The sequence below is a fragment of the Oculina patagonica genome, chromosome 6 (genome assembly GCF_052425735.1).
Source record: "Oculina patagonica isolate OP01 chromosome 6, crgOcupat, whole genome shotgun sequence".
NCBI classification, from domain to species: domain Eukaryota; kingdom Metazoa; phylum Cnidaria; class Anthozoa; order Scleractinia; family Oculinidae; genus Oculina; species Oculina patagonica.
The window spans coordinates 18,573,418-18,596,261 of record NC_135763.1 but is presented as its reverse complement, the minus strand read 5'-3'; the positions used below and the strand labels follow the sequence as shown (position 1 = coordinate 18,596,261).

The 22,844-nt window shown below is 36.6% G+C and overlaps 1 protein-coding gene across 2 annotated transcripts in view; it reads left to right on the top strand.

Moving 5' to 3' along the window:
- LOC144658086 (nucleoporin NUP188-like) overlaps positions 1–22,844 on the top strand; it is a 41,453-nt gene continuing 18,609 nt past the window's right edge. Inside the window, exons 1-31 of one of the 2 annotated variants that reach the window (XM_078518408.1) lie at positions 1–125; positions 299–353; positions 2,066–2,139; positions 2,778–2,862; positions 3,630–3,710; positions 4,949–4,993; positions 6,232–6,324; positions 6,763–6,819; positions 7,333–7,401; positions 7,772–7,822; positions 8,254–8,340; positions 9,028–9,104; positions 9,531–9,602; positions 9,756–9,798; positions 10,338–10,445; positions 11,142–11,234; positions 11,667–11,756; positions 11,869–11,934; positions 12,160–12,206; positions 12,512–12,584; positions 12,725–12,854; positions 12,995–13,066; positions 13,980–14,075; positions 14,694–14,814; positions 16,917–17,004; positions 17,775–17,857; positions 18,516–18,766; positions 19,406–19,514; positions 20,342–20,464; positions 21,192–21,282; positions 22,368–22,458. In XM_078518408.1, coding sequence (XP_078374534.1) covers positions 109–125; positions 299–353; positions 2,066–2,139; positions 2,778–2,862; positions 3,630–3,710; positions 4,949–4,993; positions 6,232–6,324; positions 6,763–6,819; positions 7,333–7,401; positions 7,772–7,822; positions 8,254–8,340; positions 9,028–9,104; positions 9,531–9,602; positions 9,756–9,798; positions 10,338–10,445; positions 11,142–11,234; positions 11,667–11,756; positions 11,869–11,934; positions 12,160–12,206; positions 12,512–12,584; positions 12,725–12,854; positions 12,995–13,066; positions 13,980–14,075; positions 14,694–14,814; positions 16,917–17,004; positions 17,775–17,857; positions 18,516–18,766; positions 19,406–19,514; positions 20,342–20,464; positions 21,192–21,282; positions 22,368–22,458 — 2,638 coding nt within the window. In that variant the 5' untranslated portion in view covers positions 1–108. Of the gene's footprint in view, positions 126–298; positions 354–2,065; positions 2,140–2,777; positions 2,863–3,629; positions 3,711–4,948; positions 4,994–6,231; positions 6,325–6,762; positions 6,820–7,332; positions 7,402–7,771; positions 7,823–8,253; positions 8,341–9,027; positions 9,105–9,530; positions 9,603–9,755; positions 9,799–10,337; positions 10,446–11,141; positions 11,235–11,666; positions 11,757–11,868; positions 11,935–12,159; positions 12,207–12,511; positions 12,585–12,724; positions 12,855–12,994; positions 13,067–13,979; positions 14,076–14,693; positions 14,815–16,916; positions 17,005–17,774; positions 17,858–18,506; positions 18,767–19,405; positions 19,515–20,341; positions 20,465–21,191; positions 21,283–22,367; positions 22,459–22,844 lie in introns of both variants that reach the window. The other variant, XM_078518407.1, reaches the window with a different exon arrangement.

The window sequence follows — 22,844 nt, the reverse complement described above, 5'->3', positions numbered from 1 at the left end:
CCAAGCTGTAAACCAAAATGGCGGGAGCACATGAGATTGAAGTGATTGTCCTAAATTCAAGAAGAAAAGTCTTTGATATCTTGTTATTGTGAATCAAAAACCATTACAATGACTTCCATTGAAATGTAAGTACCGTTTGACTTCAAGTCTGTTGCTCACGATGCAGCTTTTTATCTTGTTTAGCTTTCGTTTAATCGCGGAAGACTCTTGTTCTGCTGCTGCATTCCCAAAATGCTTAAAATGCGATCGATAGCCGATGCAATCTGAAAGAGTACAATAATGTTTTATTTTCTGACAGATCTAACCGTGGGTTATGGCATATACTAACTGGACGTTCCTCCCTACAAGAACCGGTAAGTCTGCAGAACGGTGCATGGATGTTATCTTGTTAATGTTGGGCCACGCCTTTAATATCCCCCCCCCCTTGAGGATTAAGGAATCCTCGGGGGAGGGGGGTCTCCGCAGTTATTCTGAGGGGGTATGTGTCGGCCTTTTCATCTGAGGGGTCTCAAATGTTTCCGAGGGGGTGAGACCAAACCCTCAATAGGGTGCAGATATAAGATGGCCATATTGGTACGTGTACAGTATGTGGCCCTAAATCCGGACAGCCCTTGGTCCGGACACTTTCGATTCATCGTGCATTTTTCTGATAGGAAACAAAGTTTTAATAGAACCGAACCTTTCCAAAATTTCTTGTCTGTTTGCTGTCTAAACCTCGCTCGAAGGCTGTCCTGCTGGCGGTGAAGTCGAGAATTTCAAGTCGACGTGGGGGAAGGTGAAGTTTGCTTTCGCGATGTTTATTTGTTTTTTATGGCGCCGCAAACTTACTGGTTTTCTTTATAATCCCGTATATCTGAACTGAGCGAGCTATAAAGGAGGTAATTTTTGGTAGAATTGATGAATAGGAAGTTAATATTCTTTCGACTAGTGCAAAAAATTTGATTGACCGCTCGAGTTTCCGTCCAAAGTAAAGAATTAAAATTTCTAAGTAATTTCCTTGACTAGGTCCTTGGTCTGGACACTAGTTTTGACGGCAACCAAATAAAACTTCAACACTTCTGAAGGTGGCAAGCTAAATAATACTGAATGAAAAGGATTCTGTTAAAAGTTACACCTACCCCCTGGCCCCTCCCCTTACTACGGCACTGTGTGAACTTTTGTTAAGTTATATTCGGACGAGCGACACAAGCTTGGAAAGTGTAAACTTCGATTACATTTTATTCCGACAAGGGAATGCACGCTTTGAACATGAACGATAAGTTTTATTCACTCAAGCGAAATCACGCTTTGAAAGTGTACATGTAAACTTCAAATAAGTTTTTTTCTGACGAGCGAACCCACACTTTGAACATGAACGATAAGTTTTATTAAGTCAAGCGAAATCACGCTTTGAACATGAACGATAAGTTTTATTCAGTCATACGAAGTCATACTAGGGGGCGAACTCGGTAATACTGGGGGCGAATGCTGTATAACATGGCGGCCAACTCAGACGGTTGTTGTAAAGTAACAGTATCCGGTCATCTCACCACCAGGGATTCTCCCCACCAACCAACTTGCCACCAACCAAAGGTCGGAGTAAAAACCCTGAATACATGTATTTATGGGGAGGGGACTTTGCTTGATCGTGAGTTGGTTAGTGGCGAGTCTCCCTGGTGGTGAGGTGATCAGCAATACAATAGTAATACAATAATCAATAATTGTAATGGAAGATGCAAGGGGCCATTCCATTTTATATCCACCCTCCTTCACCTGCAGATCTTTAAGGTAAGTCAAACTCCCTCTCCCCCCCCCCCCCAAGAAAAAAAAAAGCCATGATCCTTACCTTTGAAATAACCAGAAATATTCAAAAGATCAAAGGATGCCTATAGAGCAACCCCTCAGAAATGACTTTTAAAGCCTCCACAGGAAATCTTGTCTACTGTTGGGAGGGAGAAGGGGGAGGGGTGGGGGGTTGTGGATATAAAATGGATGGCCTTAGTGAATTCGAAACATGCAAACATGTAGTACAGACTGTTATGACCATATTGCCTTAAACACCTTGTTGTACATATTTGTTTTTTAGGATCAGATAGCAGAAGAACTGAAACAGAAGAAGGATCGCCTGCTGCAGGGGACTGGATATTATAAAGAACCAAAGTACAGTTGCATGCACATTCCAGTGTTTTTGTTAAAAGTGAAGGTTATATTTAATGAGTCTCTGCCATGGCCTGTGGGCCATTTCTTAGAATTTTAATATGAGTTGCAGACCAGAAACAATGAATCTCAGAACTAAACAAGGAAGAGACTTGATTGCTACTTTTGTTTTGTTTTCTAAGATGGCATGTCAAATTGAATTTCTACTAAACATTCTCCACAAGACCTTAGATACATGTAGATAGAGCTGTTTGTGACAGTACCAAAAAAACTATATGTCTGTCAGTCCTTTACACATACTTTGTTGCCCCCTGAGTTGACAGGTGCTGGCTATCTGAGCTTGTCTGCTTTAAATTAATTTAAAGGAAGTTGAAAGAAACAGACGCTTGACCTAATCTTTTGCTTAAATTAAATTATGAAAGGCTGAAAACCCCAGAAACAACATACACTGTATATCGGTAATATATAATAGTACATGTACCGGTATGTGTACACGGAGTTCATTATCATAATCATTTACTCTATAGGATTTTTTTTCACCTAGCATGTTTGTTGTTCTTTATGTCTCTTTTTTCATAGTTCACATTATTAATTCTAAATTATTGATCATGGATTAATTTGACTTGTATTTTATATTTTAGTACCCAGTCAGCTGAAACTCTTCAAAAGTCACCAAATATTAAACCTAAAAGGAAAGAGTTTGTTGCAAAACTCAGCAAATTTGTGGTAAGTAAGTGATTTACTGTAAATACTACAGAATGTTAACATGCTCTAGACATTTATAGTGAAAGAATGTTTACATGTATAAATTCTTTGATTTTTGTACATAAAAGGGTGTATTTTTTGTGGGGGTTTTTTATGTTAAAAAAAAAAAAAAAAAAAAAAAAAAAAAAAAAAAAAAAAAAAAAAAAAAAAAAAAAAAAGAAAAAAAATAAAAAACCATAATTTTATAAAAAAAAAAAAAAATTTTTTATTTTTTTATTAGTGGGAAAGGGAAAAAAAAAAACCCAAAAATAAATATGTTGTACATGTACAGCTGTACAATGTATAGCAGCAAAGTGTAACAATGTAGGCAAGTCTGCATTTGGATCAGGGTGGCTCTTACGTGTACAAACCCTGGGCAACATCTACATGTAGGGCCTATTTCGAAGGTATTCTCCCCCTAGACATTTTGAAAGTTAAGTTATTGAAGTCCACATTTACTGCACTCTGACAGTCATTTTTACCCTCACTCCCCTACAGTATTAGGTGGACCTTTGTGGCCCATGGGGTGGTGCGGACGCACCCATCACACCCCTCCCCCTGCCTACGGCCCTGTAAGTAATCTCAAAGGTTCAAAGCCCTCAAAACTCCATCACCAGAGTTCACTGCACTAACCATTTAGCCTCAGTCAATGCCTCCCTTAACTTGTTGTGAAAAATGGTAATGTTATACGGTACTTGTGGTGTACAGGCTGTACATACCTTTAACATACCTTTTGTGATTTGTCTTAGAATCTTGATGAATGGCAGAGTTTACAGTTGTTCAGCAGCTACCTGGAGAATGACTTTAGAGGCTCCAAACAGCAGCTCCTGGTTTGTATGCAGCAGTAGTACATGTAGCTCTTGAATTCAATTCACTAGTCAAGAGTTATCGGTTAGAAATTTCTTCTATCAGCATGTTGTTTACATGTAGATAATGAGAATAAAAGAAAGTTAATTCACCAACTGGGGAATCATATTATTGTCTTGCCACGTAACTAAAAATTAATTCTCTAGAACCAACATTTTTGACAGTATGTAGATCTAAGCCAAACTTCTTAAACCAAGAAGTTCATCTTCTGTATTTTCAGCTTGGAACATTTTGGTTTGAAGCATAATTTACAACAAGAAAGTAGTAGTCATCACCATGTTAAATAATTTAACATGGTGATTACTGTATTTTATTAAGTACTGTATTTTATAAAATGTTCAAGGACTTATGTGTTAGCTATGATTAGTCAGATTGAGTTAATTATATATAGCTCCATGAAGCGCAAGGCCTTTTTCATTCATGCACCGCCATGCTTTATCAAGTTATAATTTGTGCAGCTACATGTACATCATGAGTTTGAGTGTGTGACATAATTTCTTGACCATTCTATAAAGGAAATAGTTAACTTGCTTCTTGTAATTGTTGATATAATATGTAGTTGAGAATTTTTAAGAACACTCATCCTGCATGATGTGTTAACAGACTTTATTATATAAACTGCAGTGGTTTAGCGAGTGGTACAGTAGCAAATCGAGAAAAGTGGTATCACACATGTGTGGATAAAAATGATATCCACACATGTGTGATATCATTTTTGATCATTCAGCTTCAGAGTTTGCCATGTTTTAATGCTCAATGAGCCAAATGAAACATCTCGTCTTCCTCGCTCTTCGGAACTTCGATTTTGGAAAAGTTCGGAATCATTCTACACCCAGACAACATTTTGAAAATAATCTTGGAAAATGGTCGGAAATCTTCGGAAAATTGTCAAAAACATCGTAATTAGTAGGTTTATATAGTAAACAGAATAATACATGGTTGCTTTGAGATATGAAATTTATCTTCTAAAACACCCCCCCACCGTGAGCTATCATTGAACACTCAAAGATAAATTTCATATCTACGCGCAACCATGTATTATCCACTATGTATTACTCAACAATACATGTACACTCTGACCTGTTAATTATTTCCCTAATTTACATGTAATGACTTCAGGCATTTTTTCCCATCTTCTTGTACTTGTTGTACATTTACACCTTAATGATTGAATGTAATTTTTCTTCTAATCTTTATGCAGAATATGTTAAAACATGAAGCTCAAACTGAGGGACTTTTGCTGAAGGTGAGTTGAAAGAAACGTTACTGGTAGTAATTTTAAGAACTGTACACAATAAAAAATTATGCACATGTTAAGAAGTATAAAGTGTAACTATGTCAATTTTTAACAATGTACAATGTACATATAATAAAGTTAGAGTTTCCTTTTTTGTAAATCCGCGTGGGCTTCCCCCTCGGGTGCCGGCTTCCACTGGGGGAGGCGTCTGTACTTGCTTCTTGTGATCGACTGCGCTACACAGTTTTAACATTGAATATTGTGATCTTATACAATGTACATAGCCTGTTTAAAGCAACAAGTGACCTTAAAAGAGGGTATGAGGCTACAGGAAAACAAAATTCAAATTAATTTTTGTTTTCATTTGGAATTTTAAGCGAAGGAATGTAATGTGATATATCTACGTTATGTAGCTGTTATGGTTAAAATTTATCTTTCAATTGGTTCAATACTTTAAGAGCGGTTTTCACTTGAGTGTCGAAAGGAAATTGCGTTTGCTTTGGTTTTGCATTACTACGCTCAGTGATTGGCTTAAAAATCTCGCGCCACTTTCTCAGCCAATCAGAACTAAAACCAAAACCAATCGTGACTCGCTCGCGCACGTTTTCCCGCGCATCGTGCCGGCTACATGTATTTGCTTTGAGCTCTGATTGGTTCACTGGATTGTCTGTGTTCTTTGTGATTGGCCGGAGTAATTACTTTGGTTTTGGTTTTACGACACTCAATTGAAAACTGCTCTAAACCGGTTTGATTTTCATTTTTCATTGTCCCCTATTAATTATCATACACTGTAATCAAAATTAAACTGGTTTAAAGAATTCTAAATCAAAGATAAATTTAAACCACAGCATAGCCATCCAATTGAGACATGTAATATGACCAATGACAGCAATTTTTTTATAGCCCTCTATATGAATGAACTATTTGCCATATCTTTGTATACAATACTTCATGCAGTTTGCATTTAGTATTCAAAGTATGAAATAATTAATAATAATAATAATAATAATAATCATTTGTATTTAGCGCCCTTTCCATACGTTCAAGGGCGCTTGACAATGTTAAAAAGTAAGATATAAATTAAATAAATTACAATTTACTTTGAGTTTAAAAAAAATAAAAATAAAATATGATTAATATAAAAAGGCCTCTCAAAGTCTTGATAATTAATTAATGGATAAACTTGTTGAATACATCTCACTGTTTTGAACATGATGATTTTGTTGTATTTCTATCGTTGTTTTTAGATCATGGAGTACTACTTTGAAGAACGTCTTCACATTTTGCAGTGTGTTAAGTTTTTGTTAAGCTACTGGCAAGACCCTAGACATCCATTTAGAGTAAGTCCGCCATGGAGTTAAATTCAAATTTTCCACAATTACAGTACAGAAAACTGATGTCTCTACATGTGTAGTCCTAAACAATAATTTTTCAGTGGTCTTGTTCTGCTAAAGTATATGCATCATAATTTTCTAAAAAATAAATTAAGAAAAAATTTAGTTTCAATTGATTTTTTTATTTTATTTTCCTTTACATGTATCTAGTCATATTTATTTAATTTTTATAGTGTGAAACAAAGGAAAATGAATTTAACATAAACTGGTTTGAAAAATTGTAAAACAAGAAAGAAGTTGGAATAGGATAATTAATTTTTATAGACACGTGAATGTATAACAAAGTCGTGTACAGTACAGTTGTACACATCCGAGTATACAGAGGTGACTCGCAGAATGCTGGTTGTACCTGTTTTAACTGTTACACTAAATATCTGTCACTAGGAGGAGTTTGCAGATTGTATTGAAGCCATGCAGGAAAATGATGTCATGATTATGAAGGTACAGACTGTATTTGGGCCATTACTTTTACCTTATTATAGGAATATACGAGCATTTACAACGCAAACAAAATGTACGCGTAAATTAGTCATGCATTCGCCTTTCGGTGCCTCAGTTATTACGTGTGTCATACCCTCGCTTCTCAACAACTCAATTCTTCTCACCATCAGACATTGGTGATTTCAGTGAGGGTCAGGGATGGATATCCTCAGTCTACTCCTCTGTTTTCCTGTGCTGACTGGTGATTCGCATCTTTCGGAAATAAGGTGTCTAAAAACAATGCTGGAATAGTGTGATAAACAATGACGTATGTCGTCGCGAATCATCGCGTTAATAACATGTATGTTAATCCTAAAGAAGGTATTACAACTTAGTTAAGTTCTGTTGTATATATACTTTGTGCATGGTTTGACTGAAATCAGATCGATGTGTCATGATAATTTGCTTTATAGACCTTTCATCAACTGCATTTGCTCCAAAAGAGAAACATATTAATTTTCTGTCTTGTTTTAGATTACAGATCAGTACAAAAGTTGCTGTTGTGCCAAAGTCCCAGTACAGGATACTTTAGGATCATCACTGGTAAGTCACATGTATCTTTATTTTATTTAAGGGAAAATGTACATACATAACTTGTTTAAAAGTTATGCCATATTTTGAGAATTGACTTGCAACATAGGCAACATGACATGTGTGATCAATGGAATTTATGTACAACTACATGTAATTTGTATCAAAACTGATTTCAATGACACTTTTCATGTATTAATTTTTATGTACATAATTTTATCAAGTAACAATATTAGTCTAAGGAGGAAAGAAAGCCAAAAGGTACATGTACAGTAGTTTTGAGAAAATTAATGATTTGAGATGGTGGAGTTTACAATGGCTGCTTACAATGAACAGTCTCAAAGTACCTCTAATGGACACTTTTCTTTGCATTTGTTCATAGCATCTGAAGACAAAACGCTCCAGATGGGCTCTACAGTATTTGAGAGAACAGGTACATAAAACACCTTTATCATTAGTGCATAAATTACATGTTCCTAATATTCTCTCAAGATTGTGAAATTATAATCCTCATGTGACCAATTTATCTTAAATTATTACAGTTAAAAGGAATTTATTTAAATGATATTGTTTATCTTACATGTACATGTACCTGTAAAAAATAACCATTAAAACATACGTACCGGTATGTATGTAGACATGTACAAGTGCATTTTCAATTATTAATTTTTCTAACATGCAGCTCTTTGAAAAGCATTCATTTTCATTTCCTGTTGATATGTGTAAATTTTTAAAGACTTAAGTACATGAACCATTTTTTTAACTTTTTTACATGTAGTTTCATGAATTAAGCATCATTTGACAAGTACTCAAGATGTACATATTACAGACTTATTACCATTGGAACATTTTTTATTGATACAGATGCTGCTGTTGGAAATCATGCTTCTTTATTACAAAGAGTTTGTTGTCCCAGCCAAGTCCTTGCTTGAGTTGGCAAAGCTATTTCAGGTACTGTTACTTGTTTATTGTCTTTTGGTCTAGTACTGGCACATTGAATCTGAGTGTCACGGTTTCAGTGAGATAATAATATTATAGCACACTTGTCTAAAACATGGCAAATCCTTAAGCTTCATGTACATATACCGGTAAGTGTGCTTTGGTTTGTTATAATGCATGCTTGGAGAAAAAGACTTGCATGTGGCTTGCTCTTTTCTCCACACTTTTCAGTTCTCTTGCCACTTGCGTGCAGTTGTGTGCTTGTATATGTTGTGGTTTAATTTTATATTTGGTTTAAAATTTTTCAAACCAGTTTGATTTTTTTTTTTTATTGTCTCACATTCATTATCATAATCTGAAACAAAGGGAAATAAAAATCAAACTGGTTTAAAAATTTTAAACCAGAGATAAAATTAAACCACAACATATACAGTAAAAACGTGGCGGAATTTTTTTTATTTGTGAAAAATTATTGAATTCAATGTTTATGTCACTGGTGATTGCAATGCTTAGAATTACTTTTAATTCATCCATTTACCATATTATATTACTTACTTATCAATATTAGTTTAAAATTCTTAGTTATTAATTTATTAACACAATCATGGGCATGGGTGTTTTTCAATTAATATTTTTTTGCTCTGAAGCACCACATAAATACATGTAAATAGACTGTTGATCACTTTTTGTACATTTTAGAGCCAGGGGTTTGGAATGAAGCAGGTCAACAGACATCTGTTTGAAGCACAAGCTGATGTGTTGCTTCCCCACATCAGGTTTGTAAAGAAATACTTTTCCTTAAAAGGATCGATCCTAAATAACAGTACATGACTTGTACATGTAAAAGTACATGTATATCATTAATAAATTACTAATTTGTGTTGTCATTTTTTAACTTTGACTCCTAATCCTGCTATTGTTAAGCTCACCCAATACATATAAACTATATAATTATAATTAATTTTGTTGTAGGTCAAATTGGTTTTCAACCTAGGTTTATCTGTTTTAGCATGAATAATAAATACTTTTTCATAACTTAAAACAAATTGTTGGAAGTGATTATGAAAGTATTATCTTCAGTTTAAAACAGATTTAACTTGAAAACCAATATGACCTACAACATATACATGATTGTATACATGTACTGGTATACATGTGTACTAGCTGTCTGGTATTGTTTTAATAATTATTTTGTATTGCAGCTATCTTCAAGTATTAATTCTGATAGTTTCATTGGACCTAGAAAGTTTAAGAAAGCTGATACAGGAGGACAGGTGTGTGTGAAATTTGGTAAAAGAAATAGATTAAAAAAAAAGAAATGTACATGTATATGACTTGTGTAATTTACAATAGGTACTTTTCAGGGCCGTGGGATCCCTGGTCAAAATCAAGCACATTTCCATTGTATTTTTTTCCTTTATACACAGTTGTGCAAAACATCACCTTCTTCAGGACAAGGCCACATTAGAGGTGATTTATACTAATTTTTTAAGTGCTTACTACATGTAATTCAATAATTTGAAAGAAAACTGTATTGGTCACAATAAGGGTGTGTCCAAAAGTCCAGTTTGACAATCTGAGCAGAAGTTGTCTTCATTGTCAATAATAATGACAATGACTGTAACATTCATGACTAAAGATCTAAAGATGACTTCCTCTCTGGTTGTTGAAACACCGGTCAGCAACAACAGGAATTCCCTCACCTATACGTAGGACACAGCAAGAGACTGACAGAAATGGCAAATTTGAGGGTGCTGCCAAAATTAAGGAAATGTGCTGTGTGGACCTAATGAGAAAGTGTGGGCAATGAAACTTTTAGGCGAGACTAATCAGTGACGACAATGCAATAGCTTATTTTTGTTTGCGCATGAATGTCATCCTCGTACCAAGGGTTGCCTGAAGAATGGGTGAACTACATGTACTGAATAAACTCCTGGACTCAAAACGCTATATACTACACTGTAGATGAATTATTATCACATCTCATGTTTTGTTCTTTCCTCTATCAGGGCCTTGGTGATTTGTTTATTGGCTGGGGTGATCAGCCACACCATGGACCTGTCATGTTAGCTTGGGCGATATTCAGATATGTTACAATGGAAGCCACTCAGGAGCAGGTACAGTAACTTAAGAAACTATCCACCAATAAGATTAAAGAATATTTTATATTCATTTTGAAAAAAAAATGTGATAAAGTAACAGTTTTAGCTTGCTGTTGAAAGGACAAAAACTCACTTTTTAGGCCTTTGGACTGTTCATTTCATTGTTTGAGTAGTTTGAGCATAATGTGTGACATAAATACAACTTTGTCACACACAAGTTTTATAGCAGGAGCTGCCTGTGTCATGCAAAAAATTGTATGTGTTATGTTCCACTGGCTGAGTGAAACAAAATAAGTGGAAAATGTTTTTCTGACACACCGCTGGAACCTGGAAAAGGGTCATGTGACCTTTGGCGGGCAGTTGTTTTTGTTGCGTCCGCCATTACTGACCTTTTAAGACCCACCCGCCCTAAGATTTTTAGTTGTTGCTGTATCTTTTGTTAGCTTTGTCATTGTGTAATTTTCCCTATGATGCAGGATGTACATGTATGGTTTTGTTGAGGTTGTAATAAAGGTCAGGTGGCGGTCAGCCTGGCATGGCTACCAGTGGTGTGTGAGAAACAACTTTCATCATGACATACAATATCACTTGAGGTTCATAGGGTTTTAAAACACATTTTAAAACCCTATGATATTTTACATGTACCAGTTCTACACAACGAGCGTAAACAAGTTGTGGGTTATTTTTTTATTTATTCCTTTGTCTTTTTAGTTTGTCAGAAGGATTGGTAGTAAAGCATTGCAATGCTCTGTGTTTCAATATTTACTGGGGATGTTAAAAAGCGATGAGTTCTCTACAAGCACTGTAAGTCATAAATCTTTCTTTCCTGAATGCAGGTATTAATAATTTTGGAGGTGTTTTTATAATAGAGGTAGGGAATTATGTGAATTTTGGTTTCTCTGGGACCAAGTGAACTATTTGTTTTGTAGAGGTGTCTGTAACGTGACTGTGAGGAGAGGTTCGATTGGTCAGGCTGAAGAATAATTTTTAATTTTCCTGGGGACTTCTTTGTAAGGGTTTGTTATAAAATTATCAGATTTCCACTGTACATACCTTTGGATTACACTAGCACCAGGAGTCCATCAAATGTACTTCTGACGATGTTTAGAACCCTTAATCACATTATAGTCACCCTTCCTCCTACAAATAAGTATTCTTTCTTTAATTTTATACATGTGTGGATCTCTATTGAGAACTGAGGTCAATGTGTGCTTCACATTGTTTGTTATTTTGCAGCCAGTGTCAAACACTTGCAAGAGCCTTATCTATGGGCTGATGGTGATTGTTTTAGCACTTTTTGATGAAGATACATTGGGAGAATTACAGGTACATAAAAAGATTGTGCCCAAGCTACAGTAACAGTCTAAATTCTCCTTCCTGTATAATAACTATTTTAAATAATGGTGTTTCTTATTTTGTGTGATTTTACCCTTTTCAGCTCTTGGTTTCTGTTTTATCACAAACTCTCACTGAGAAAGGCCTCTGTGTAGATTTCTGGGATTCGGTATGTGTTAGCATTTTTTAACTTTTAAAATAAACTTGGTGACCATAGGGTTAGTACTCAGAAGTTTTAAGGTGGCTTGTAAAGGTTTAGCAGCTACATCCCAACAATGCACTGTGATTGTAATTTTTGAAATAATGTATTATAAAAATTAATGATATAAAATAATATATATTACAGTTACTGTAGTCACTTTGAAAGTCACAACTTCCTGGGTTTTTTTTTCAGGACTTAAATACTGGGGCTGGTCTTCTTTTGAGTTCTGCAAGAAGTTGGTGAGTTTCTTTGAAATAATGGTGAAGGATCTTGGGTAAAGTGATTAAAATACATGTATATTAACATCTCCTTACAATACAGTTACATGTACTGAACTGTGCATTTAATTGTCAACCAATTAGAATAAAGAGAATCATCACGTACTGTTAGTGGTGGATGTTGTCTTGTTGTACCATTAAGTTATCACAGCTAAAGTTGATAGAAGTCTGTGAAATCTGTGGAAGGTACCTCTTCAGATGCTGCAGTCAATTTTTTAGTATGCAGCTGTATTCCTGAATTGCATTATTCGATCTCCCTGGTACAGGTTTCCACTTCAGTTTCGTCCATTTCTGGAAGTGCTCAAATCCTTGGCAGGAGATGAAGATTCAGCAGCAAAGGTTTTTGTTTTTTTTTTCTGTTAGAATTTCTGGGTGAAAGTTATATAGCGAAAAAAGTGTTGGCTTATTAATTAACATCTTACTGTAATTGCTGACAAAGAAGATTCCATTTGATTGTGTGTTTGTGTACATACATGTAGGTGTTTGAATATTTGGATTGTGTGACATCATATACAGAGCTACTCAGAGAAAACCAGCTAGGAGATGTAGACTGTTCTGGTGATAACAAGATATGGAGGATTGTTACTCCAAGACTTCTCTACAAGAATGGTAAGAATTAGATGTTTGGAACAAGAAACACTTGTGACTTTTATGTTCAAATAATGGTGCAGTGTGATTCAATGAAAAATTGTTCCTTCTCTTGCCTTATTAGTTATACAAGATAAAATGTTATTCTTATTACTTCTAAGTTCTAAGTCAAGATTCTAAAGAGCTGGTTATGCCTGTTGAAACATTAGGAAAAGTCGCACCAACAGCTGAAGGTAAGATGTTTATGTAGTAGATAAAATATGAGCGGGAGATCTGTATGGGCGTACTGGCGGCCGTGGCGGCCGGCCTACAGATCGGCTATTTTATTCTACTTTGATGAAAAAATAAATTGAATGCAAAGTATTGTTATGCGAATCAGTAGGATCTGTATCAAAGTAATGAATACTGCGGGTATAAGCTGAGCAGGAGTCTGTATCAAGTTATTCTATTGTTTGATTTGTATTCATTTGGGGTTTACAGTTGTGTGCATGTGATCTGTATGGTACGGGATTGGTTTGCACCCGCATGAATATTTAATGAATTTTACAAGTCATGTTACAGATGAAACAAAAATTGTACATTGTAACATTTTAACCTAGTTGCAGAAGAATCCATCTGTTCGTCTGCTCGTTCATCTGGCCGTTTGTCTCTCTGTTCCTCCATCTATCCGTCTGTCCATCCATCCATTGATCAAATTAATAAACTAGAGAAATATGTGAAGTTGCAAGGATAAAACTCCTTAGGGTCGATTTACATGGTGCGACTTTCTTGCATGCAACAAGCTTATGGTATGCCTACGATGTGATTTAAGACCATTTTGCACGCACACACGTCTGTCATAAGGATGTGACAGGTTGATTTACATGATGCCATTCGTGTTATAGTCATGGCACAAGCATGTCACATGCAATAATTGTAGGCAAAATCCTACGATCTGATTCAACCCTTAGAAAGCAACTAAACTGCACATGATAACCTGGCAGTTCATTCACCAACCATCAGTCAATCCCCCAGTTGTAAACAGTGTAAACATGACTACAGATAATCTAATTATACAATTTTGAACAATGGCCCATAAGACAGTTTAGGGCCTTTTTTGTAGTTATTGCTTTATATTATTGTAAAGTTGCCATCTGTATTAATCAGGACCTGCCATCATACAATGGAGCTATAGGTTCTCTTGCTGGAAACTGTTTGGTCTGGAAATTGACACTTTTCTTCAAACTGTGGGTTCAGGGACAGGTGAGAAATATTCCTTTACAGTAAGTTTGTATACCGTGAAAAAATTGCTACTCTGAACCTATGCTTGTACTACATGTACCTTAGAGGCATTTAGCAAGACTACATGAATTTAAAAAGAAGGGGTCACATTAGGATGGTTACAACCTACATTGTAAGTCAAAATTCTTTGGGACACTTATTTCAACACAACAACTTGATAATTGTATGATTTCTAAGAAGAAAAGAACCTGGTTCCCCCAAGCAATGTTGCAAAATAGGCAGCTGTGGGAGGTGTTGTGTTTTCATTCTAGTTTTCATTGTGATTGTAGCTTGGTAGTTAATTTTTAGAAAACTTTGGAAATCTTTCAATAAATTAGCACTCAAAACTGCTGAAAATGTAGTACACTTATAATCTATTTTGCACCATGCATGATATCTCAGGACCTCATAAAAGGGTGGGGTCATGGCCCAATATACATGTAAAGCTTTGGTACCTACATTGTACTTTTCTTATCCCGGTCAAAAGCCTGCTTCCTTATACATGTATATGGCCCTTATTCTGTATGTTATTATAAAATAATTTTATTGTTGTCACATACTGACATGTTTTTGTACTTGTAATTTCTTTTATACATTTAGCTCTGGATTGTCAAAATGTCATTTGTATTGTGGAGCTGGTGAAGATAGTTTTACACAATGACTGGAGCAAGGCAGTTCACCTCAAACCAATCATTGCTCGTCTGTACATGATTATCCAAAGGTAATAATAATGCATTAGTAAAAAAACATGTTTGTAATGTGTAGGTTACTAAATAAATATGGATTAGCCATCCTATCAGCACAGGTAAAAAAGGAAATAATAAGCAGGCATTAGATAGCCACAACCCGTAGCACCTGTTGGGAATGTCATTTAGTAAGTGTAACGGCTGCATGATATACTGTAGGTTACGTGTAGTTGCTTAAACCACTGAGTAAACAAGCTAGTTTGTTATGCCTGCATACTGACAAAAATGCAACAGATCATGAAAATGTTAGTGAGAATCATTCATACAGGATGACCCATTTAGCTTGATGGCATAGCTAGGTGTCCTGTAAGTAGCCTAAGATTTAGCTAAAGAATTTGCCCAATACGTCTGAAAACAAATTTAACCTTGTCAGGGTTTCTTCATAATAATTAACTTTACTGTATAGTATACATGTACGTGTAGATCTTTGGTTTCAATTATATCAATACGTTCCCAGGGTTGTCAAAATAAGCCGGCAACCAGCGCATTTCACCAGCTATTCTGAATACTGCGCTGGCTACTCCGAATGATATTGAAGAAAGTGGGACTTATAATTGATAGAATTGTTTTGAGGAGAGGCAATTTCAGCTAACTGGTGTAAAAACCTCAAATCCATTTTGCTCCTGAGGGCTTTGGTCCTGGGCCCCCAACAGGGGCACAGCCCTGCACCTTGCTGGGGGGCCTGTCCGGTCCCCAGACCCCTGCATAATGGGGGGCCTCTGGCCCCCAGTGCTGTCTACTAAATTTCGAGTTTCGAGGATCGAGTCTCGAGTCTCGCGGATTGAGTCTCGAGGATTGAGTCGAGACTGTCAACTTACATTTGAGCGGTACTGTATCAAAATATCTCCTGCTACTTCAAATCATTTTGACAACCCTGCATTCCTCCTCCTCATAGGTGATCAAACAGTTAAATAATCTTTGCTGCTATGGAGTTTTTGCCCCCGCAGGGTTTTGGCCGAGAGGCCAAAACCCGAGGAGGCACACTAGAGTCCCCGGGTGTATACATACAAGGACAATGAATATTTGTTGAAAAAGTAAGAAATGTGTCTGTAGTGGGCGAAGCATTCTCGATACGAAACTAGGCGCGCACGGTCGTGACGGGTAATATTTTTGCAAGCGCGCACGGTGGTGTCGGGTACTTGCAACCACAAGGTCACGTTTGGTCACCTTCGCGTTTCGAGCTTTGCCATCTGCTAGCAGCGTTTTGTTTTCCGGTTTTGGCCTACGCGTGTTCACAGATTTTTCGGCGGTTTCTCTGCTTTGGTTGTGTTAAGTGATATTTGAAGCAAATGCTGGACCCCGATATACGATCTTCGATATCGAATTCCCGTATACGTGAATATGTAGTCCCGGCAATAGTAATGTTGGGACGGAACCCCGAATAACATTCTTCGATATACGATATAATTTACTGCCCCCTTGGCATATCGTTATATCGGGGTTCCTCTGTGTTAGTATACGTCGAAAGATTTCGAGCAATTGGTTTCGTGTTCTTGCTACGTGCCGGCTACCTATGTTCCAAGCGTTACATTTGTAAGGTTTGCTTTCGGAGGTTTGTTGTATCGTAATAAACAAACGCGTGAACTTTGTCATGTAGTACAAGGTACAACGTAATTCATTTCGCTAAAAATGTCAGATTATTTGATCCAAAGGGTGGGTTGTTTTCTCAAATCTTTGAATGTGCCATATTTTGTTACTCGTGGAATTTTTTAGGCTTTTTGGCCTGGAAATTATTGTAAGTTTATTTTGAATGTTATAAGCCCGGGAATAAGCTTGTGTGTTGTCATCACGAATAATGTGTTATGTGTTATTTCCGCTAGGTGTTATTTACGCGCTCTAGGTAATATAATTCGACTTGAACTTGTGAATATTTTTAGGATGCAACCGTGTCACACAACAAGAAATTCCGCATGACAAAGTAAAAAGAAGCCTATAATGTGCAGTCCATCGGCATTAATAAAAAGGCGACAAAAAACAAATTATAAAAAGGCGGGGGCAGCTTTATAGTGAGAACTAGTACTAGTAACTGTGAGCTGTACTGTAGTTATTGACAATTTGTTAAACTTTGTTGTTTCAGATGCACTCCATCACCCACTCCTCCACAAGATTTGATTGCCACCTGCCTGTCATGTTTGGCAACCATTGCTCTCAAAGATCCACAGGAGGTAAAGAATATTTATTAAAAAAAGGTTTTTTGGAAGTGCTATGGTTTAAATTTGTTAAAAATGTATGTTAACCTTGTATTGCAGTAATCAGCACCTTATTTCTTTGCTGTATGCAAAGTAAAAAATGCATGTTGTCAGGATACATGTATGATGTACGAACTGGTCACCACTGGTCTGTGTTGATGGGTAGCTAATGGCAAATTATATGACTTTTGCAGCCTGCAGGGACTTCAAATAATTATTGTCTTTCATAATGGGATGTCCATATCAGAGCTGTGCTCTAGCAGAGTCCTGGTGCCACAAGTCACCTACTTTTGTCTTTGGGAGACTTGTATAACCAAAAAGAGTACAAAAGCGTGTTTTTTTACAAGTCAAGATCCCTAACTTTTTAAGGGTAAAAAGTGCAGTGTATTATGCCAATATAACTTTGACACATGCCTTTATTTATCATTTTTATTTTGCAATTATTGCAATTACAAATTTCGCAATTATTTTATAATTGCTTTTTTATTTGTAAATATTTTTACAGGTAAGCCCCATCCTAAGACTCTCAATAAAGTTATTGTATTATAATATTATTGTATTGCCTTTTGTTATGTTGTCGTGTTGTGTTGTGTAGGTAGGGTGCTTGGTATGGCGTGGCTTAGGGTAGTGCATTGTCAGTATTGTATTCTGTATTGTATTGAATTGTATTGTATTGTATTTTTGTGTTGTATTGCATTGTATTGATTATTTTTCTCAAATGGGAAATTTTTGTATTTAATTTGTAGGTGTGGCATAATCTTCAGCAGACAGGGTTTCTCCCTCACTGTGTTTCAGTCAAAATGTCAGAAGCAGACAAAACTAAAGTGGAGTAAGCCACCTTCTTTTCATTTACACACTACGAGTAATTTTGTTAAGCTTTCTTAAGTTTCTAAAGGGAATCTTTCCTTTTCGATCAAAAGCTGTTACAGTAGTGTTGTTTGTATATTTTGTCGTTGAATCAGTCTAATATTGTTTGCTTGATCATTGGATAATGCTCCCCAACCCAAAATAACCTATAGGTTGGAAATATTGCCTGTAGCATAGGTCAAATAATATCTGTTATTGGAGACATAACACGTGCGAAGGGCTACACATCTGTAGCACCGTTAGCATGCATTGTGTGAGGGTTCTTAGGTCTTCCAAAAGTAGCTGATTAATGCCTATACTAGGGAGGTGCAGTGGTCTAATGGTTAGCGTACCAGACTCTGGGGCTGACATTCCCGGTTCAAGCCCTGGTCGAGATCACTGTGTTGTGTTCTTGGGCACACCCAGCCAGGTGTATAAATGGGTACCAGCAAAATTAGTTCTGGGGGGGGGGGGGGTAGCCTGCAATGGACTAGCATCCCATCCAGGGGGAAGTAGAAATATTTTTAGCTGCTTAATGCTATCAAAACCAGGATAAGCTCTGTCAGTGTGCACCACTTGGCTCAAGGCTGCCCTTAATGTTTATAACTAGGTTTTTTTATTATCTTACTCAGATTCCTCAGCACAGCACCTGGAAACTTTGGTGCTATTCTGAGCAACAAAGAGAGACCAGTTGGATATTATCCTGTTACCATGGCAACACTGAATTTACTCCTGAGGCTTATCCATGGAATTAATGTTGCCAAGGAAACTGATGACAGCCAGCCAATCAGCTTTCTTGACCTTGCTGCTTGCCTTGTGTTTGTGATGAGAGAAGTGTTCACAGGTTTTCACAAGTGGAGATTTACTGGGCTCAAGGACAGAGAGGAAATTGGTATGCTAGATGTGGGCCAGAGTGGTTTTACTTGCATGGGTTATTATTTATTTGTTATTTATTTTGCTGAGGATGTTCTTCTCATTAATGAGGAATTTATCTGCAACTTTCCATGCAGAAAGTTCTTCTTTATTAATAGTAAGTAGTGTATTACTGTTCCATGTGGCTGAACTTTACCAAAACCACCTATCACTGCTGCATTGCAGCTTATTGTAGAGTGGTCATGGCTCTCAGCCTAAAGAAGCAATTCCCTGTTATATCCCTGGTGGGTGAATAAACCACCCATCAGGTCCCCAGAGGGGATACATGTACATTTGGGTTAAAGATTGATAATCATGGAATCAGGTTATAGGGTTCTCACAAATGATGTTGTTCAAACTTTTGACCATTCATTTTTGTATGTCATCATGACCCAACAACAAGAACAACAATGACAGCATCACAACGACAACAACAACAACTATAGTACAAGCACTGACGATCACAATAAACAACAATGACAGATGAATGATTTTCACAGTCATGCTAACAATTCACTGTAAGTTTCATTTGACATTTACAATTAGAAAATTCAGTTACATGACATTGTATACTTCTTTGGGTCATGCTGCACAATTACATCTGTTGTTTGTTTTCCAGGGAAAAGATGCCTTCAGTTGTTCAATGTTGTCCTTGGCCTTCACTTTAAACCAAAGAAAATTGATGAAGCCAGTGAAACAATGGAAGTGGATGTCACAGACTTGTCAAGGTTTGTGTGTTTGTTTTTTCTTTGACACGTCAGTAGTCCAACAGTTTTCAAGGTCATCTTTCAATGCATTGTGTACATGAGCTGTGATGTCAGCCATTTTCTTTGCCAGTGAAATTCAAGGGTTTACGCTGTGAGACAAAATGCTGGTGCAGCCTTGGTATCGATTGAGCTAGTTTATTATTTTTTGAGTGGGAGTTTTATATTCTTGTCACCCCAAAAGCAAGAACTACATGAATAGTGACTGAATGAAGTTAAAGACATCGTCATCAAATGCTTTTGTCTATGAAGTGATACCAAAATCTGCAATTTACACTCCTGAAAGAGACAATAGCGACCTTCAGATTGGACTAGTTACGAGTACGAGATTGAGTACGAGTACGAGTTTTCAAGCTAAATTCGTGTGCCTCCTATAATCACTTATCACACCAATCTTATCCTTAACGTTTATTTATGTGTTAGTCAGCAAAAGGAAAGAGTTATATAGCTTGGGGGATATGATTGTGTTGAAATTCCAAAGTCGTACTCGTACTCGATCTTGTACTCGTAGTCAAATCTGAAGGTCGCTAATAAACATCCCTCCCCTACGACATGGGAGTCCCCCTGGATGGGTTTGTATTTGCCTGGGAGAACGTGTTTTCATTTAAGATTTCTATTACAGAAAACAATTGTTGACCGAGGACAAAGATAAACTGAACAGTAATCAGTATGCAGTTTACACTAGACAACTTCCTTTCAATTATATACACTCACCCCAACCTTTGCAAGATCCTGTGAGTCACATTTTTTCTACTTTGTTTATGACATTTTGTGACATTTCTTTCCTTAAGGAGTCCAGCAGTGTTACAGGACGCCATAGTTCTTGGTCTGCTTTATTCAGAAGCGGGACAGTCTTTACTGAACATTCTTGGCACAGGAGTAGACACTGTTGATAAACTTGTGTCTTTAGGAAGGTATTACAGCTGTGTTTTGTTCTCGGCCGAAAATATCTCAATACATTTTCATAGTACTTGGGGGATACATTAGGTATGTTGAAGACTACAGAAGTTTGTTTTACATAGATGAAATACTATACATTACATGGCTAGAGCTTGTTAAGGTATAATGCAAGCTGTGATTGGCTTATAATTGGGAGGATTTTCCTGTTATGCCCACAGGCATTATGGGCAATGTTAATTGTAGGCCGGCTGGTAAAACAGGCACCAGTGGGCAAAGAGAGCCATAACCTGTCATCAGCTTGTAGTATAGTTCCCAGTGATACTGAAAAAAACCAACCCTCCAAGTTAAGACTATTTTATTGGCCATGGCGACAAAAATTTTGGAGCTGGCGACTAAATTGGAACCGAAGTTGTCGGTCTTGCGACCAAAATTAAGAACAAGGATTGAAAGCATGAGCTTAATTTAGCGACCAAAATTTTTCACTGGCAACCCGCAAACTTGAGCGGTTCGAGGCCAAATGGAAAATACAGAAAAAAATAAACATGGAGGATTGAAAAAATTGCCCTTAGTTTTTCTTGTACAGACCTTGATCCACTCGGTCTGTAGTAGAAAGACAGCGGGCAATAGTATACATATGTGTATACTGAAAAATCAACTAACTTTTGAGCAAATTTCCTGGTATGCCACTGGAAACTGTAACACTTACATGTATGTCAACTGTGGTATAATTGATTTCATCAGCAGTTCTATGGGTGGATATGCCTTGGCTCTTGTGGAACTTATCAAGTTGGCATTTTCTGTGCTAAACAGGCTGTTGGCAAGGAAAGGGAAGGTTGGTACAAGTACATTCATACTACAAACTTTTTCTTATGACTGTCCTAAAAATTCCTTATTCCCCTTGTTGATACTTGTGCTGACATCTAAGAGTTATCCTGCATGACTGTTTATGAATCGACAGATGTGTCTTGTCAAAACCTTTTACTAAGCATTACTTTATATCTGTATGTTAGTAATAACCCAATACATGTACATGTAGTTATACATGTGATCCCAGAATGCAAACTTGCCTGGTGCTTTGTGCTTATATGACCTAACACATACATGTACTTGTTTTCATGAATCATTTTTTATTTTTAGTATTATTGTCAAGACTTAAAGCAGCTATGGTTTCACTAAAACAGTATAAACCTTGAAACAGTGACAACAAAACAAAAAACAAAAAAACAACAACAACAACTATTTTTGGACAAGAGAATTAAGTTTACAGTATTACAAATAACATTCAATATACTCATGAGCCCATAATTACTCCTCCACATGGCTGAACTTTACCAAAACCACCTGTCACTGCTGCATTTACTGGCAGCTTATTGTAGAGTGGTCATGGCTCTCAGCCTAAAGAAATAATTCCCTGTTATATCCCTGGTAGGTAGATAAACCTCCTATCAGGTCCCCAGAGGGGATATATTTTCTCTAATGATCTTCTAGATAAGGGAACTACATGTAATGTGTATGCACATGTCTCCATTATTCTCAGCTACTTTTTACAATCATCCTTGATTATCATTTTTGGTCACTGGGTTATTTTGGTGAATATTGTGGTGCAACTTTTTACCTACATTTCGTGACGAAAATCTTAGGACACTTCACTGTGTTAACCATTGTCTCCCCTCCCCCTCCCCACAAGCCCAATGCAGTGTTGAACAGTAACTCTTTAACTCAAAGGATAAGTGTTCCAAGGGTGTTTGCCTAGAATTGTAGTTGGACATCTGTACTAGACTAACAAAATACAAATTGGTTTATTGTACAGTGGTTTAAAAAAGGAGTAAGTAATCTAGTTCTAAGGGCTCTTGTTTACTTACTAGATTGAGCTTACTGACATGTTGTTATGTCACATACTGCTTTTTTTATCTTCAGGATGATGATATTTCTCCTTTGGAAGAAGCACTAACATCACAAGTTGTTCATCAACTGAGAGATAAAGGACACAGCTATGCAACAAGTTGGGGTAAGGATAGTCATGAGCTCATTAATGTACATGTACTGTACATGTATTCCAGTTAAGTTTTCATGTGACTATCTGTATTTTGTAGTTTGTTTCTGTCATTTGTCTTGCAGTATGTTGTTGTCATCAAGACAGGCCATTGAAAGCAACTGATAAATCATACTAGTTGCTAATAATTTTCACACAGAGTTGCTTTTAATTTTCACATAGAATTGCACTGATAGCTGCGTTAATAACTGCAAGGATGTTCTTTACATTTATTTCTTCATTCCACAGTTCAAATATATGAATTTTTCTTATATTCATAATTTCACCTTCACTTTTCCCAGTAATAGGGACTTTAAGATACCTGGACGGCTGACCTCGAGGACGGCTGACCGGAAGCAATT